The sequence below is a fragment of the Drosophila montana genome, unplaced genomic scaffold (genome assembly GCF_035044405.1).
Source record: "Drosophila montana isolate Dmon_TW-CO22-7 unplaced genomic scaffold, ASM3504440v1 contig_2611_1, whole genome shotgun sequence".
NCBI classification, from domain to species: Eukaryota; Metazoa; Arthropoda; class Insecta; order Diptera; family Drosophilidae; genus Drosophila; species Drosophila montana.
In genome coordinates, this window is record NW_026997476.1 from 42,977 (window position 1) to 58,264 (window position 15,288).

General features: G+C 36.7%; 1 protein-coding gene across 1 annotated transcript in view; it reads right to left on the reverse strand.

Moving 5' to 3' along the window:
- Positions 1-12,392, reverse strand: part of LOC135429180 (stalled ribosome sensor GCN1) — a 47,124-nt gene extending 34,732 nt beyond the window's left edge. The window contains exons 1-2 of the mRNA XM_064683435.1: positions 12,265-12,392; positions 12,108-12,210 (exon numbers count right to left, since the gene is read on the reverse strand). Coding sequence (XP_064539505.1) covers positions 12,108-12,210; positions 12,265-12,282 — 121 coding nt within the window. The 5' untranslated portion in view covers positions 12,283-12,392. The remainder of the gene's footprint in view (positions 1-12,107; positions 12,211-12,264) is intronic.
- Between the last annotated feature and the right edge of the window lie 2,896 nt (positions 12,393-15,288).

Here is a 15,288-nt window from a genome sequence, read left to right on the forward strand (position 1 = left end):
TTGCGTTCAGCAAAAATAATTATATTTAGCAAATAAATAATGAGTTTACTTTAAATTAATTCACCTATGTGCTTTGGCATGCTATTAATTAGGTTTTTAAGCGTAGATTTGGAAAGTGATTCCCACGCCTGAATCGTTCCGATTGCTATTGTCGTTGCTTTAAGAATATACAAAATCTAAGAATTCAAAGATTTTTTTTTGGTGAATTTTAAGTTTTGTCCGATTTGCATAAAAGTTGTTTGATTCCCGTCCGATCAGTTTCAAAATCATTTTCAAAGCTTTTTGAAAACATTGATTTTATAACATATGTGCCACGGGCAAGGCCGGGTTATACCCGCTAGTTCACAATAAAATAAAATAGAAATATTATGCCCTTATATGTATTACGACTACTGTTTACGGCTTTTGAAACGTTCGTCTGAATGTTGGATTGTTTAGGCTTCCTATTAAGATGAGGCCATTTTCCCCAAATCTTGATAGGGCAATATTGCGTCCTTTAGCTGTCGCTACGTCTGCAGATGCAGGGCATTCACAATGTTGATGTTGTTAATGCTGATAAGTACAATAACATGGAGAGTCTGTTAAGGAACCTTTTGGAATGTCTATATCTGGTCAATATACATTTAGTTTCTTTTCCCAGATCCTGATTAATTCTATTCTGTGTCCTTTTTAGAGTATAGACAAACCCCAAGGCCGGTTAACGGTCAATTTGCCCCTCGCTTCATATTAGGTATTTCGATTCCTGCATGCCCTTGGTATCTACGAACTATCACACCTTGAAGGAGTTGTGTCCTAGCATATTCAGTAGTTGAAAGAGGTCAATGACAAGATGACACGCGATCCTACACTCTGGCGCACAACTATAAACGCACAACTCTTTTCTGTGTACTTTTCTTAATAATCGGGCGACCGAAAAACTACAAATGAGGAATGAAAGAGAATGTAAGATTAAACATAAAAGTGCAAGAAAACAACAGTAATGTCTTCACCGCTTCTTTTTTATTAATTATCCGATTTTCGGCTAGTCCATAACTATAAACGCACTATCAAAAAACATCAAAAGCAGTTTTTGCGTTCAGCAAAAATAATTATATTTAGCAAATAAATAATGAGTTTACTTTAAATTAATTCACCTATGTGCTTTGGCATGCTATTAATTAGGTTTTTAAGCGTAGATTTGGAAAGTGATTCCCACGCCTGAATCGTTCCGATTGCTATTGTCGTTGCTTTAAGAATATACGAATATTCTAAAGCACAATACGATCTACGGCTGAAAGTATATATATATACGATCTCGAAAAGTAGTTTCTTGTATGAAAAACTTTTTTGTTTATCAACATATTTGGAATAAATTTGCCTACTAAGGTGTTGCTGTCAAAATTAAATAATGGAACTGCAAGTGTGTGTATCCTGCTCTCGTTCGTCAAAACATTAAAAAAAATAATTCAAACCTATGTTTTGGAGGTATTGGACCTTAGCACTTGTACACATTTACCTGCGTAAATTATGCCTTAAAAAATGTTAAGAGCAAAAACATTAAAAATAGAATGTACTCGCAGCTTTAGCTTTATGAGGGCCGAGCAAACAATTTTGTATGCATGTGAAATAGTATACAAACATCAAAGCATATTTGTATGTGTTGGTACTCACTGCAGTGGCTTTTGCTACCGAAGAAACTAATTTTCTTAATATTCTTGCGCTGACCATGATCTATCCTTAATTCGTATTCACTTATGTATTCGGTCGTTTACTAAGTACTTTCGTTTGATGACTACAGCTGATCTTATTGAATTTTTTCGCAGCCAACTTCACACTTAACCGCTTTACCGTTATATATTTGAATAGCTTATATAGTAAGGCTTTCTTGTAAAAAAAATTTGTTACATTTTTTGAATAGTTTTTGTTTGGTTCCTATCGAAGATGGAAGATCGATGGGTGGATGGATGGAAGATATGGGGTCCTCATGTTCTTAGAGAACGAAATTTGCTTCGTCGCATTAACGACTGTAATTTGCTTATCAAACCTCAAAGAAGTGATCCATTTTTAAAGCGCATTGTTACTGGCGACGAAAAGTTGGTTGTGTACAAGAATGTAATGCGCAAGAGATCATGGTCTAAAAAGGATGAACCAGCTCAAACCAATTCGAAGGCCTATAAGTCACAAAAAAAAGTTATGTTGTCTGTTTGGAGGGATTTCAAAGGGATCGTTTATTTTGAGCTTTTTTCCGACAATACCACGATTAATTCTGAAGTGTATTCTGATCAGCTGGACAAATTGAGTGATGCACTCAAACAGAAGAGGTCAGAATTAATCAATAGAAAAGGTGTAGTGTTCCACCAGGATAATGCGAGACCTCATACAAATTTCGCCAACGACTCGCCAAAAGCTTTTGCAGCTTGAATGGGATGTGCTACCACACCAGCCATATCCAGACTTGGCACCTTCGGACTATTACTTGTTCCGGTCTCCGCAACATTTTTTGGATGGGAGAACCTTTACCTCAAATCAGGACAAAAACCACTTGGACCAGGTTTTTTGCCTATCAGGATCAAAAATAGTAGGAGCGTGGGATCAATCTCTTGCCCGAAAGATGACAAAAGGTATTGGATCAGAATAAAGAATGTATAATTTCATGAAATGTTTTACACAATAAAAAAATCGCGTTTAAATTGCACTAGATATAACCAAATTACTTAGTGAACGACCCAATATATTGTGTACTGAGGTTGGATCGGTAGAAAATCAGTATTTTTGAATCGATTCTTATATTTATTTAATTTCTTTTAAGAGATAAATTCTTGACAGACTACGCTTTAACGACTGAAATCTAATTTACTCTGGTACACAACTAAAACGCACCCCTCTTTTCTGTGTACTAATTTTAAGATTCGGCCATCCGAAAAACTACAAATGAGGAATGAAAGAGAATGTAAGATAAAACATAGAAAGTGCAATAAAACAACAGTAATGTCTTCACCGTTTCTTTTTCATTACTTATTCAATTTTCGACTGGCGCATAACTATAAACGCACTTTGATAGTTTTGTTTTCTTAAAAAAAGCAAAATTAATTAAACGAAGAACATGCCGCGTGGTTCATATCTTTCCGACGAGGAAAAAAAGGCGAATTAGTGTTTTTAACAGTGAGGGGATCCCGATGCGAGAAATCGCTAGAAAAATTAATCGTTCTGATCCTGTGGTCAGAAATTATTTGAAACACCCTAAAGAATATGGCACAAAGAAAATGGGAGGCCCAAAAACAAAAGTGTCTGACAGAGCTAAGCGACGCGTTGTAAATAATGCTAGCAACTCAATGAAGATGCCATACTGTGGTTGGGAATTCAATTGTGTTGTAAGTCATATCCCCAGCACCTTCGAGAAGAATAAGTAGTGGGCCGCTGTTTTCTAGGCGTTCGGTCGGGCATGACATGCGGGTTTATTTTATAAGTTCATGCATGTGCTCCCCAAAGGGCTAGGGAGCACAGAGCAGATATTCCCATTTTAGAAATCCACAAGACATTGACATTGACTTACATAGGCAGGCAATCCTGCATTCCTGGCATCAAACTACAGCTTAATGACCACCTCCAGGCATGTTTAAGTGTGATTGGAGGTGTTCGAGTGCTGAGCCTCACGATGGAATATCGCCCACAATGTCGAGAAGACCCAGCACACCATGATTACGCTGCGGTGTGGTCGCTCAACCGGCTATAAAACTGTTGGTCCTGACTGGCTGACTGATTGGTGATCAACGCACAGCCCAAACCGTAAGAGCTAGGAAGCTGAAATTTTCACTGTAGTTACCTTATGTGATGTAGGTGCACGTTAAGACGGGGTTTCGGGAAATTCCACTCGCAAGTGTGGAAAAATCGCGAAAAACGTATGTAACTTTTTTGTTTACCATCCGATCGGCCCCAAACTTATTTTGAAAGATCTTTGTTCAAATTCATTTGAGGCGTGTTTCGCACTTTTCGGAAAACCCATTCCTCCTTGGTGGAAATGGAGGTCGAAGATTTGGTGGGTGACGTTTCGCGCTCAAATTCATTTCCAGTGATCTATATGAAAAATCATTTGAGACGTGTTTCTCACTTTTCGCAGAATTCAAACTTTTTCGGGTGAAATGCGACTCAAAGATTTTTTGTGCGAAGTTTTAAGTTGTGTCCGATTTGCTTTAAACTTATTTTCAAAGCTCTACATAAGAACTTAATGAATACGTGTTTCAGCGATTTGGGAAATTCCACCCGTAACAGTGATAAATTGGCGGAAAACGGTTGTATGAATGTTTTTTGTTTACCATACGATCGGCCCCAACTTATTTTCAAAGATCTATGTTCAAATTCATTTGAGGGTGTTTCACATTTTTTTAATTATCCATCCCTCCGTGGTGCACATGCGGGTCGAAAATTTGGTGGATGACGTTTTGTGTTCAAATTTGTTTTCAAATATCTATAAGAAAAATCATTTGAGACATGTTTCACATTTTTCGCAAAATCTAAGAATTCAAAGATTTTTTTTTGGTGAATTTTAAGTTTTGTCTGATTTGCATAAAAGTTGTTTGATTCCCGTCCGATCAGTTTCAAAATCATTTTCAAAGCTTTTTGAAAACATTGATTTTATAACATATGTGCCACGGGCAAGGCCGGGTTATACCCGCTAGTTCACAATAAAATAAAATAGAAATATTATGCCCTTATATGTATTACGACTACTGTTTACGGCTTTTGAAACGTTCGTCTGAATGTTGGATTGTTTAGGCTTCCTATTAAGATGAGGCCATTTTCCCCAAATCTTGATAGGGCAATATTGCGTCCTTTAGCTGTCGCTACGTCTGCAGATGCAGGGCATTCACAATGTTGATGTTGTTAATGCTGATAAGTACAATAACATGGAGAGTCTGTTAAGGAACCTTTTGGAATGTCTATATCTGGTCAATATACATTTAGTTTCTTTTCCCAGATCCTGATTAATTCTATTCTGTGTCCTTTTTAGAGTATAGACAAACCCCAAGGCCGGTTAACGGTCAATTTGCCCCTCGCTTCATATTAGGTATTTCGATTCCTGCATGCCCTTCGTATCTACGAACTATCACACCTTGAAGGAGTTGTGTCCTAGCATATTCAGTAGTTGAAAGAGGTCAATGACAAGATGACACGCGATCCTACACTCTGGCGCACAACTATAAACGCACAACTCTTTTCTGTGTACTTTTCTTAATAATCGGGCGACCGAAAAACTACAAATGAGGAATGAAAGAGAATGTAAGATTAAACATAAAAGTGCAAGAAAACAACAGTAATGTCTTCACCGCTTCTTTTTTATTAATTATCCGATTTTCGGCTAGTCCATAACTATAAACGCACTATCAAAAAACATCAAAAGCAGTTTTTGCGTTCAGCAAAAATAATTATATTTAGCAAATAAATAATGAGTTTACTTTAAATTAATTCACCTATGTGCTTTGGCAAGCTATTAATTAGGTTTTTAAGCGTAGATTTGGAAAGTGATTCCCACGCCTGAATCGTTCCAATTGCTATTGTCGTTGCTTTAAGAATATACGAATATTCTAAAGCACAATACGATCTACGGCTGAAAGTATATATATATACGATCTCGAAAAGTAGTTTCTTGTATGAAAAACTTTTTTGTTTATCAACATATTTGGAATAAATTTGCCTACTAAGGTGTTGCTGTCAAAATTAAATAATGGAACTGCAAGTGTGTGTATCCTGCTCTCGTTCGTCAAAACATTAAAAAAAATAATTCAAACCTATGTTTTGGAGGTATTGGACCTTAGCACTTGTACACATTTACCTGCGTAAATTATGCCTTAAAAAATGTTAAGAGCAAAAACATTAAAAATAGAATGTACTCGCAGCTTTAGCTTTATGAGGGCCGAGCAAACAATTTTGTATGCATGTGAAATAGTATACAAACATCAAAGCATATTTGTATGTGTTGGTACTCACTGCAGTGGCTTTTGCTACCGAAGAAACTAATTTTCTTAATATTCTTGCGCTGACCATGATCTATCCTTAATTCGTATTCACTTATGTATTCGGTCGTTTACTAAGTACTTTCGTTTGATGACTACAGCTGATCTTATTGAATTTTTTCGCAGCCAACTTCACACTTAACCGCTTTACCGTTATATATTTGAATAGCTAATATAGTAAGGCTTTCTTGTAAAAAAAATTTGTTACACATTTTAAATAGTTTTTGTTTGGTTCCTATCGAAGATGGAAGATCGAAAACAGCATTTTCGGCATATTTTACTGTTTTACTATGAGAAGGGTAAAAATTCAGTTCATGCAAGGCGAAAATTATTTGATGTGTACGGAGAAAATGTGTTGACCGAACGCCAATGCCAAAATTGGTTTGAAAAATTTCGTACCGGCAATTTCGATCTTGAGGATGCACCACGTCCTGGAAGGCCTCTTGAAGCCGATGTGGATAAAATAAAGTCGTTGGTCGACGCAAATCGTCGAATAACAACTCGAAAGATTGCTGAAAGATTAAATTCGTCTAACGCAACGGTCGCGTCTAGGATTAATTACGGAGCTTGACATATGGGTTCCTCATGTTCTTACAGAACGTAATTTGCTTCGTCGCATTAGCGACTGTAATTTGCTTATCAAACGTCAAAGAAGTGATCCATTTTTAAAGCGCATTGTTACTGGCGACGAAAAGTTGGTTGTGTACAAGAATGTAATGCGCAAGAGATCATGGTCTAAAAAGGATGAACCAGCTCAAACCAATTCGAAGGCCTATAAGTCACAAAAAAAGGTTATGTTGTCTGTTTGGAGGGATTTCAAAGGGATCGTTTATTTTGAGCTTTTTTCCGACAATACCACGATTAATTCTGAAGTGTATTCTGATCAGCTGGACAAATTGAGTGATGCACTCAAACAGAAGAGGTCAGAATTAATCAATAGAAAAGGTGTAGTGTTCCACCAGGATAATGCGAGACCTCATACAAATTTCGCCAACGACTCGCCAAAAGCTTTTGCAGCTTGAATGGGATGTGCTACCACACCAGCCATATCCAGACTTGGCACCTTCGGACTATTACTTGTTCCGGTCTCTGCAAAATTTTTTGGATGGGAGAACCTTTACCTCAAATCTGGACAAAAAACCACTTGGACCAGGTTTTTTGCCTATCAGGATCAAAAATAGTAGGAGCGTGGGATCAATCTCTTGCCCGAAAGATGGCAAAAGGTATTGGATCAAAATAAAGAATATATAATTTCATAAAATGTTTTACACAATAAAAAAAAAGTGTTTAAATTGCACTAGATATAACCAAATTACTTAGTGAACGACCCAATATATTGTGTACTGAACTTGGATCGGTAGAAAATCAGTATTTTTGAATCGATTCTTATATTTATTTAATTTATTTTAAGAGATAAATTCTCGACAGACTACGCTTTAACGGCTGAAATCTAATTTACTCTGGTACACAACTAAAACGAAACTAAACGCATCCGAAAAACTACAAATGAGGAATGAAAGAGAATGTAAGATAAAACATAGAAAGTGCAATAAAACAACAGTAATGTCTTCACCGTTTCTTTTTCATTACTTTTTCAATTTTCGACTGGCGCATAACTATAAACGCACTTTGATAGTTTTGTTTTCTTAAAAAAAGCAAAATTAATTAAACGAAGAACATGCCGCGTGGTTCATATCTTTCCGACGAGGAAAAAGGGCCAATTAGTGTTTTTAACAGTGAGGGGATCCTGATGCGAGAAATCGCTAGAAAAATTAATCGTTCTGATCCTGTGGTCAGAAATTATTTGAAACACACAAAAGTGCCTGACCGAACTAAGCGACGCAACACAATGAAGACGCCATACTGTGGTTGGGAATTCCATTGTGCTGTAAGTCATATCCCCAGCACCTTCGAGAAGAATAAGTAGTGGGCCGCTGTTTTCTAGGCGTTCGGCCGGGCATGACATGCGGATTTATTTTATAAGTTCATGCCTCTGCTCCCCAAAGGGCTAGGGAGCACAGAGCAGATATTCCCATTTTAGAAATCCACAAGACATTGACATTGACTTACATAGGCAGGCAATCCTGCATTCCTGGCATCAAACTACAGCTTAATGACCACCTCCAGGCATGTTTAAGTGTGATTGGAGGTGTTCGAGTGCTGAGCCTCACGATGGAATATCGCCCACAATGTCGAGAAGACCCAGCACACCATGATTACGCTGCGGTGTGGTCGCTCACCCGGCTTAGGCTTAAAGGGGGGAGCATCAGACACACGGGCAGCGTCATTTATTTTGGTGTGTCCATTGACAATCTGATTACGTTGAAGGACCACGTAAACTGAATATACGGTTCAGCTAGGACATAGGTTAACAAAATGGATGCACAATGGTATACGCCCCTTTGCCTTCATCTCTATATATAAAACTGTTGGTCCTGACTGATTGACTGGCTGACTGATTGGTGATCAACGCACAGGCCAAACCGTAAGAGCTAGGAAGCTGAAATTTTCACTGTAGTTACCTTATGTTATGTAGGTGCACGATAAGACAGGGTTTCAGGAAATTCCACCCGCAAGTGTGGAAAAATCGCGAAAAATCATTTGGGACGTGTTTCACACTTTTCGCAGAATTCAAACTTTTTCGGGTGAAATGCGACTCAAAGATTTTTTGTGCGAAGTTTTAAGTTGTGTCCGATTTGCTTCAAACTTATTTTCAAAGCCATACATAAGAACTTAATGAATACGTGTTTCAGCGATTTGGGAAATTCCACCCGTAACAGTGGTAAATTGGCGGAAAACGGTTGTATGAATGTTTTTTGTTTACCATACGATCGGCCCCAACTTATTTTCAAAGCTCTATGTTCAAATTCATTTGAGGGGTGTTTCACATTTTTTGAATAATACATCCCTCCGTGGTGCACATGCGGTTCGAAAATTTGATGGATGACGTTTTGTGTTCAAATTTGTTTTCAAATATCTATAAGAAAAATCATTTGAGACATGTTTCACATTTTTCGCAAAATCTAAGAATTCAAAGATTTTTTTTGGTGAATTTTAAGTTTTGTCCGATTTGCATAAAAGTTGTTTGATTCCCGTCCGATCAGTTTCAAAATCATTTTCAAAGCTTTTTGAAAACATTGATTTTATAACATATGTGCCACGGGCAAGGCCGGGTTATACCCGCTAGTTCACAATAAAATAAAATAGAAATATTATGCCCTTATATGTATTACGACTACTGTTTACGGCTTTTGAAACGTTCGTCTGAATGTTGGATTGTTTAGGCTTCCTATTAAGATGAGGCCATTTTCCCCAAATCTTGATAGGGCAATATTGCGTCCTTTAGCTGTCGCTACGTCTGCAGATGCAGGGCATTCACAATGTTGATGTTGTTAATGCTGATAAGTACAATAACATGGAGAGTCTGTTAAGGAACCTTTTGGAATGTCTATATCTGGTCAATATACATTTAGTTTCTTTTCCCAGATCCTGATTAATTCTATTCTGTGTCCTTTTTAGAGTATAGACAAACCCCAAGGCCGATTAACGGTCTATTTGCCCCTCGCTTCATATTAGGTATTTCGATTCCTGCATGCCCTTCGTATCTACGAACTATCACACCTTGAAAGAGTTGTGTCCTAGCATATTCAGTAGTTGAAAGAGGTCAATGACAAGATGACACGCGATCCTACACTCTGGCGCACAACTATAAACGCACAACTCTTTTCTGTGTACTTTTCTTAATAATCGGGCGACCGAAAAACTACAAATGAGGAATGAAAGAGAATGTAAGATTAAACATAAAAGTGCAAGAAAGCAACAGTAATGTCTTCACCGTTCCGTTTTCATTACTGATTCGATTTTCGCCTGGTCTTTAACTATAAACGCACTATCAAAAAATATCAAAAGCAGTATTTGCGTTCAACAAAATTAATTATATTTAATAAATTTATAATGAGTTTACTTTTAATTAATTCAGCTTTGTGCTTTGCCATGCTATTAATTAGGTTTTCAAGCGTAGATTTAGAAAGTGATTCCCACGCCTGAATATATATTAAGCTCAGGTACACACTATTATACTACTACTATTATATGTTGATAAACAAACAAGAGGTTCTATTCGGGAGCTCCCGACTACAGGATACCCTGAACCCTCTTTTTCCAAATCTTAATGCAGCTCGCGCTTGTTTGCTTTAGTAATAAAGATAAATTAAAAAAAAAAAACGTTTCCTTGGCAGGGTTCGAACTCACAACTAACCGCACTACTTGCCGCCGCCTCTACTCAACAGCCACACCAGCCAAAAAATTTCCCTCTGTAGGTCTCGAATAGATCTTATTGTACTTTAAAATATTTGTGTATACTAACAATTGCATTAAAATTGTGGTTTATATTGGTGGGCAGCATATGTAAATTGGTTTATTTACTTGATTAATAGCTTTGTGGTGGTAGAGGGGAAGTGGTAATGGGTATAAAACGAAAGATACTGATATAAGATACTTGATATATATAAACTTTTCTAGAAGCAACATGTCAAGTTTGGTGACTCTAGCTCTTATTATTTACCCAATTTGCTCAAATAACAATACTTCGATATCGATTTTTATCGATTACTCGGAAACGGGGCAAGTTCGGAATCGAATATCGGAAACAAACTCGATCTGCGCGGGCACTAGGAGGACCTACAGCTAAAATTTGAAGTCTCTAGCTCTTATAGATTCTGAGATCATTGCGTTCATACATACGGACGGACGGACATGGCTAGATCGACTCGGCTGTTGATGCTGATCAAGAATTATGGGGTCGAAGATGCTTCCTTCTGCCTGTTACATACATTATAACAAATACGTTATACCCTTTTTACCCATTTTTAATAGGTTCAGGGTGTAAAAAGTTTTTCAAACAAGAACCTACTTTTCGAACGATCGTTCATATTGCTGTTGTCTTTTTAAGAATATACGAATATTCTAAAGCACAATACGATCTACTACTGAAAATTTCATCAATATCGTTCAACATCGAAAACACAACTTATTAAAGAAAACGTGTGGCTATATATATAAATATATATATATAGCAGCATTAAAAGGGTGGCCTAAAAATTTGGGTAGTTCCAATTGATTTAAGAATTTTATTTATTTTTTTAAATTTATTTATTAAGTGTAGAACCTGTAGAATCATAATTTAGTACCTTAACAACACATGGATGGAAAATGTAATTTCGAACCGAACCCCATATTTAAGCATTTAATTTTTAGTTATGTTGCGGTGTCGATTGCTATTTAATGAAAGATACTTATCCTGTATACACTATTATATGAGCTATATGTAACGTTTGGCGACTTGAGCTCTTAAAACCCAAGAGATTTGCTCAAATAACAGGATTTCGATATCGATTTTAATCGATTGCATAAAAACGGGACAAGTTATCGATTATAGGAATCTCGTACTGTACTTCAAAATTTGAAGTCAAACTCTGATAGGTATTGAGATCGACTCGCTCATACATACGGGCGGGCGTACATGGCTAGTTTCGGCTATGGATGCTGATCACGAATAAATACATTTATGGGGTCGGAAATGCTTCCATTTGCCTGTTACATACATTTGCTCAAACACATATCCTTCCTTTTTACCTGTTTACAAATTTACCCAAAAGATTTACGACTTCGGCTTTTCAAAGATTAGAATCACTGTATGTACAAATAGTAAGATAGTTGAAAGAGGTTGATACGCGCACAAACGTGGCCAGGAGGGAAAAAACAAATTAAAGAAAAAATCAAACAGGCAAACAAGGCTAACAGACTTTGCCGCTCATTATAAACAATTAGTAGCATTGTATAAAAACGATCTTAGCGCAAGGGACCAATGAGTCACTTGGGCGCCATGACCAACATAAACAAAGCCCGAAAATATTAATTGTTAGCAAGTAAATTTGTGGCATAGATAGAGAAAAGGAATTAAAATGCGCCTAGTCTTAGTTTATAGATCAATTCGCACCATCTTAAAAATAAAAACACTCGCACAATTGAATTATGCTTTCGTTTTTTATTTGTTGGAATTAATCTATTCTGGGCTATTATAGATGTATGTATGAACGTTGATCAGTTCGCACTTACCAGGATTGTTAAGTACTGCACTGACATTTTGAAACAGGAACAATCGTTCCTCCACTGAAACATTTAGCACTCTGTTAGGCAAATCACGTAGGGCACTCGATAACTAAAAAAAAAAACATTGTAAGAATTCTATTAAATATTTTATATTTAAACTTACTGCCTTAGGAAAATCCATTTTTCCAGAACGCAAACGTGTGAATTAAGTAGCGATGGTTAATAATTTGTACAGCACCTAGTCACATGGTCGATATCTTCATGTACATCGATCACTCTAATAGTTTGTTCCCAATGGCACAGCGTTTGCATCTGCATCCAAGATTGTCAGGACATGGAAGCAAATTAAGGGCAGATTGTGGTCACGCGATTCCTGTAATGTAATTGATGATTGAGCAATTTTACATCGCTGCATGATTACATAAAACTAACTATATTGAGTTATTCGGAATGATTGAAATTTATTAAAGAAGTGAAACTGATGTTCTCATTGCAACATTCCATATCTATCATGTTTAAAAATGGCCGCCAAACAAAGTGAACAAAGCTGCAAATACGTGAACTATATGTATGCTGGACTCGTTTTAATTGAGCGTTGCCCTTTGTGCTTGCTGGTGTTCCACGAACTATACAATGCATAGATATGTCAAACAGCAGAATAATCAGATCCAGATAAATCGTCAACGACTGAGCCCCATGGGTGCCCGCGACCATTAAGTGTGCCCAGATAGAGTAAGACTGCTGAGAGTGGCAGCCGAACGCCGGCCTCGAAAGATGAACGTTCAGTATGAAGCCACATCTCGCTCAGCGCACAACGTCGCTGCGGCTGATGCCTTTTTATAATATATGTATGCTAGTTTTTAATTCCTTACATCCCAAAAGCATACATATGTGTGTATGCATGTGCAGAGTGTGCCAGAGCCAGAGATTTTTTCTTCAATTGTGTGCGCTTTGTGCCTGTGGCACACACATTCAAATGCTCTATCATGTATTTCTTCGTCCAGTCAGGCATAATGAGAAAAATCTGATATATTTATATTTAATACAAATTTAAATGACCCAAAAGAAATATTTATATTATATATTCTAATATTTTTGTTTACTGTGGGGACCTATTTTTCTAAAAATATAAAAAATACTAAGTCATATTTCTGCAAGGGTAATTCCTCGTCGGCTTGAAAATGATAAATTTTTGCGATTTGCTACTTGTGCACACGCACATACTCTTACGAGTAAGCAGTTGGGTGACATTATTAAAGGGTTTGGCCTGTTCAAGTGCAAAACTCCAATTTTCCATGCTTGTTGTAAGGGTAAGGGTACCTGTACGTTGGCATAAGTGCATGATAACTTTTTGGGCCTGCCAAGCACACACACTTACACACTTTTCTATATGGGTGGAAGCATTAATGCGGTAACAGGTGAACCGCACTTGTCGCTCGTTTGCACTTTAATATGGATGCAGACGCATGCTGCACATTCTGATCTTTAATTGCCTGCCATAAAACCCTTTAACCCAGTACCCAGTACCCATAGTAATTGTCCAAGAAGAATTGCCCTTAGCATAGTATTTGATTTATTCAGCATACAACAGCATATGACCTCGTTTAATAAAACCGTCGGTGTGAGAGAGTTTGCTACGAAAGGATGGTTTTATGTGGCGCCTTGTAAGAGAAAGTGACCAGCATTCAATAAAAAAAGCAATAAAGGTTGAAATTATTATGTATAAACTTTTACTATAATTATAAGAAAGAAATTAGTTTAAATCAATCAAATAATATGTTATTTATTTTTTAAATAAAATTTGAATTTAAAATGAATATGAAAAAAAAAAACAACATGTAACATTTTTATGGGAACAAAATGGGCACTAAAAAAGTAAAGTCTCGCATTTCACCAGTTTGCGTATCATTTGCGACAGTTTGGTCCACTGGGTATTATCTTTTAAGAAAACTTCATTGATCTCCGACAGTGAAGGAAAGGCCCCAAAACTTATTGCGTCTGCTATCTAATAAAAGAACAAAACGAAATAATTTCGATTCCACACGATCCATACACATATATATATATATATATCAAAAAACCATTTATTTCCATCTTAGCGCCCCAGAGAGCTCTTTAGGTAGGCTAAGTGTATTTAAGCGATTTAATTCCTACAAATTTCTTTTTATACCCTGAACCCATTGAAAATGAGTAAAAAATGTCCGTCTGTCCGTCCGTCCATCCTTCCGTCCGTTCGTATGTATGAACGCAAGGATTTCAGAACCTATAAGAGCTAGAGACTTAATATTTGGTATGTAAGTGCCCGCGCAGATCAAGGTTGTTTCCGATATTCGATAACTTTCCCCGCTTCCCCTATTTATACACATATCAAGTATCTTTCATTCTATAGCTATCACCACCTCCCCGCTACTACCTCATAGCAATAAATCAAGTACACCAATTTATGCTGCCCACAAATATAAGACACAATTTAAATGCAATTTACTTTTTGATAATACACGAATATGCTATAGTACAATAAGATTTACTGTAGGAAATTTCCTTAAGATCGGTTAAGAAACAGAAATGATTAAAGAAATCGTATTTGACTTTTCTCCTATAAGCGGCAACAAGCGCAAATTCGAAGAATTTATGTATACATGTACACACACACATTCTTGCGCGTTTTCTTTGAATTCTATCAACAGCATAGCAATTGCGATTGTATTGTTTTCAGTGCTGCTATTTTAATTCGTTTTTTTCTCATCAAATCTCAATTATTGGGCTCTTGAGTAGAGGAGACCAATTTTTTGTTTTCGCTGGTGTGGCTGTTGAGTAGAGGCGGCAGCAAAAAATGCGGTCAGTTGCAAGTTCGAACCCTGCCAAGGGAACTTTTTTTATTTTTCTTATCTTTATTACTACTAAAGCAAACGAGCGCGTAGTGTGAGCTGCATTTGGGGTTGGGACTAGACTATAATTGCTTAATTGTTGTGAGTTATTTTTGTGGTCGATGTTTATTTATTGCCTTATTTTTAAGATTTAAGATTTGGTTGTCGGTAGGGAGTTGCCGATTTTTATTATTAAATATTAGTAATATTCGTTGCTGGACGTTTCTTTATTTATTTATTTAGTAGGAGTTATTTGTAAAGTTGTTTTTGTCTTGTATTAGGGTTAGTAGGCCTTATAGAAGAGAGAGATACAGTTGTCG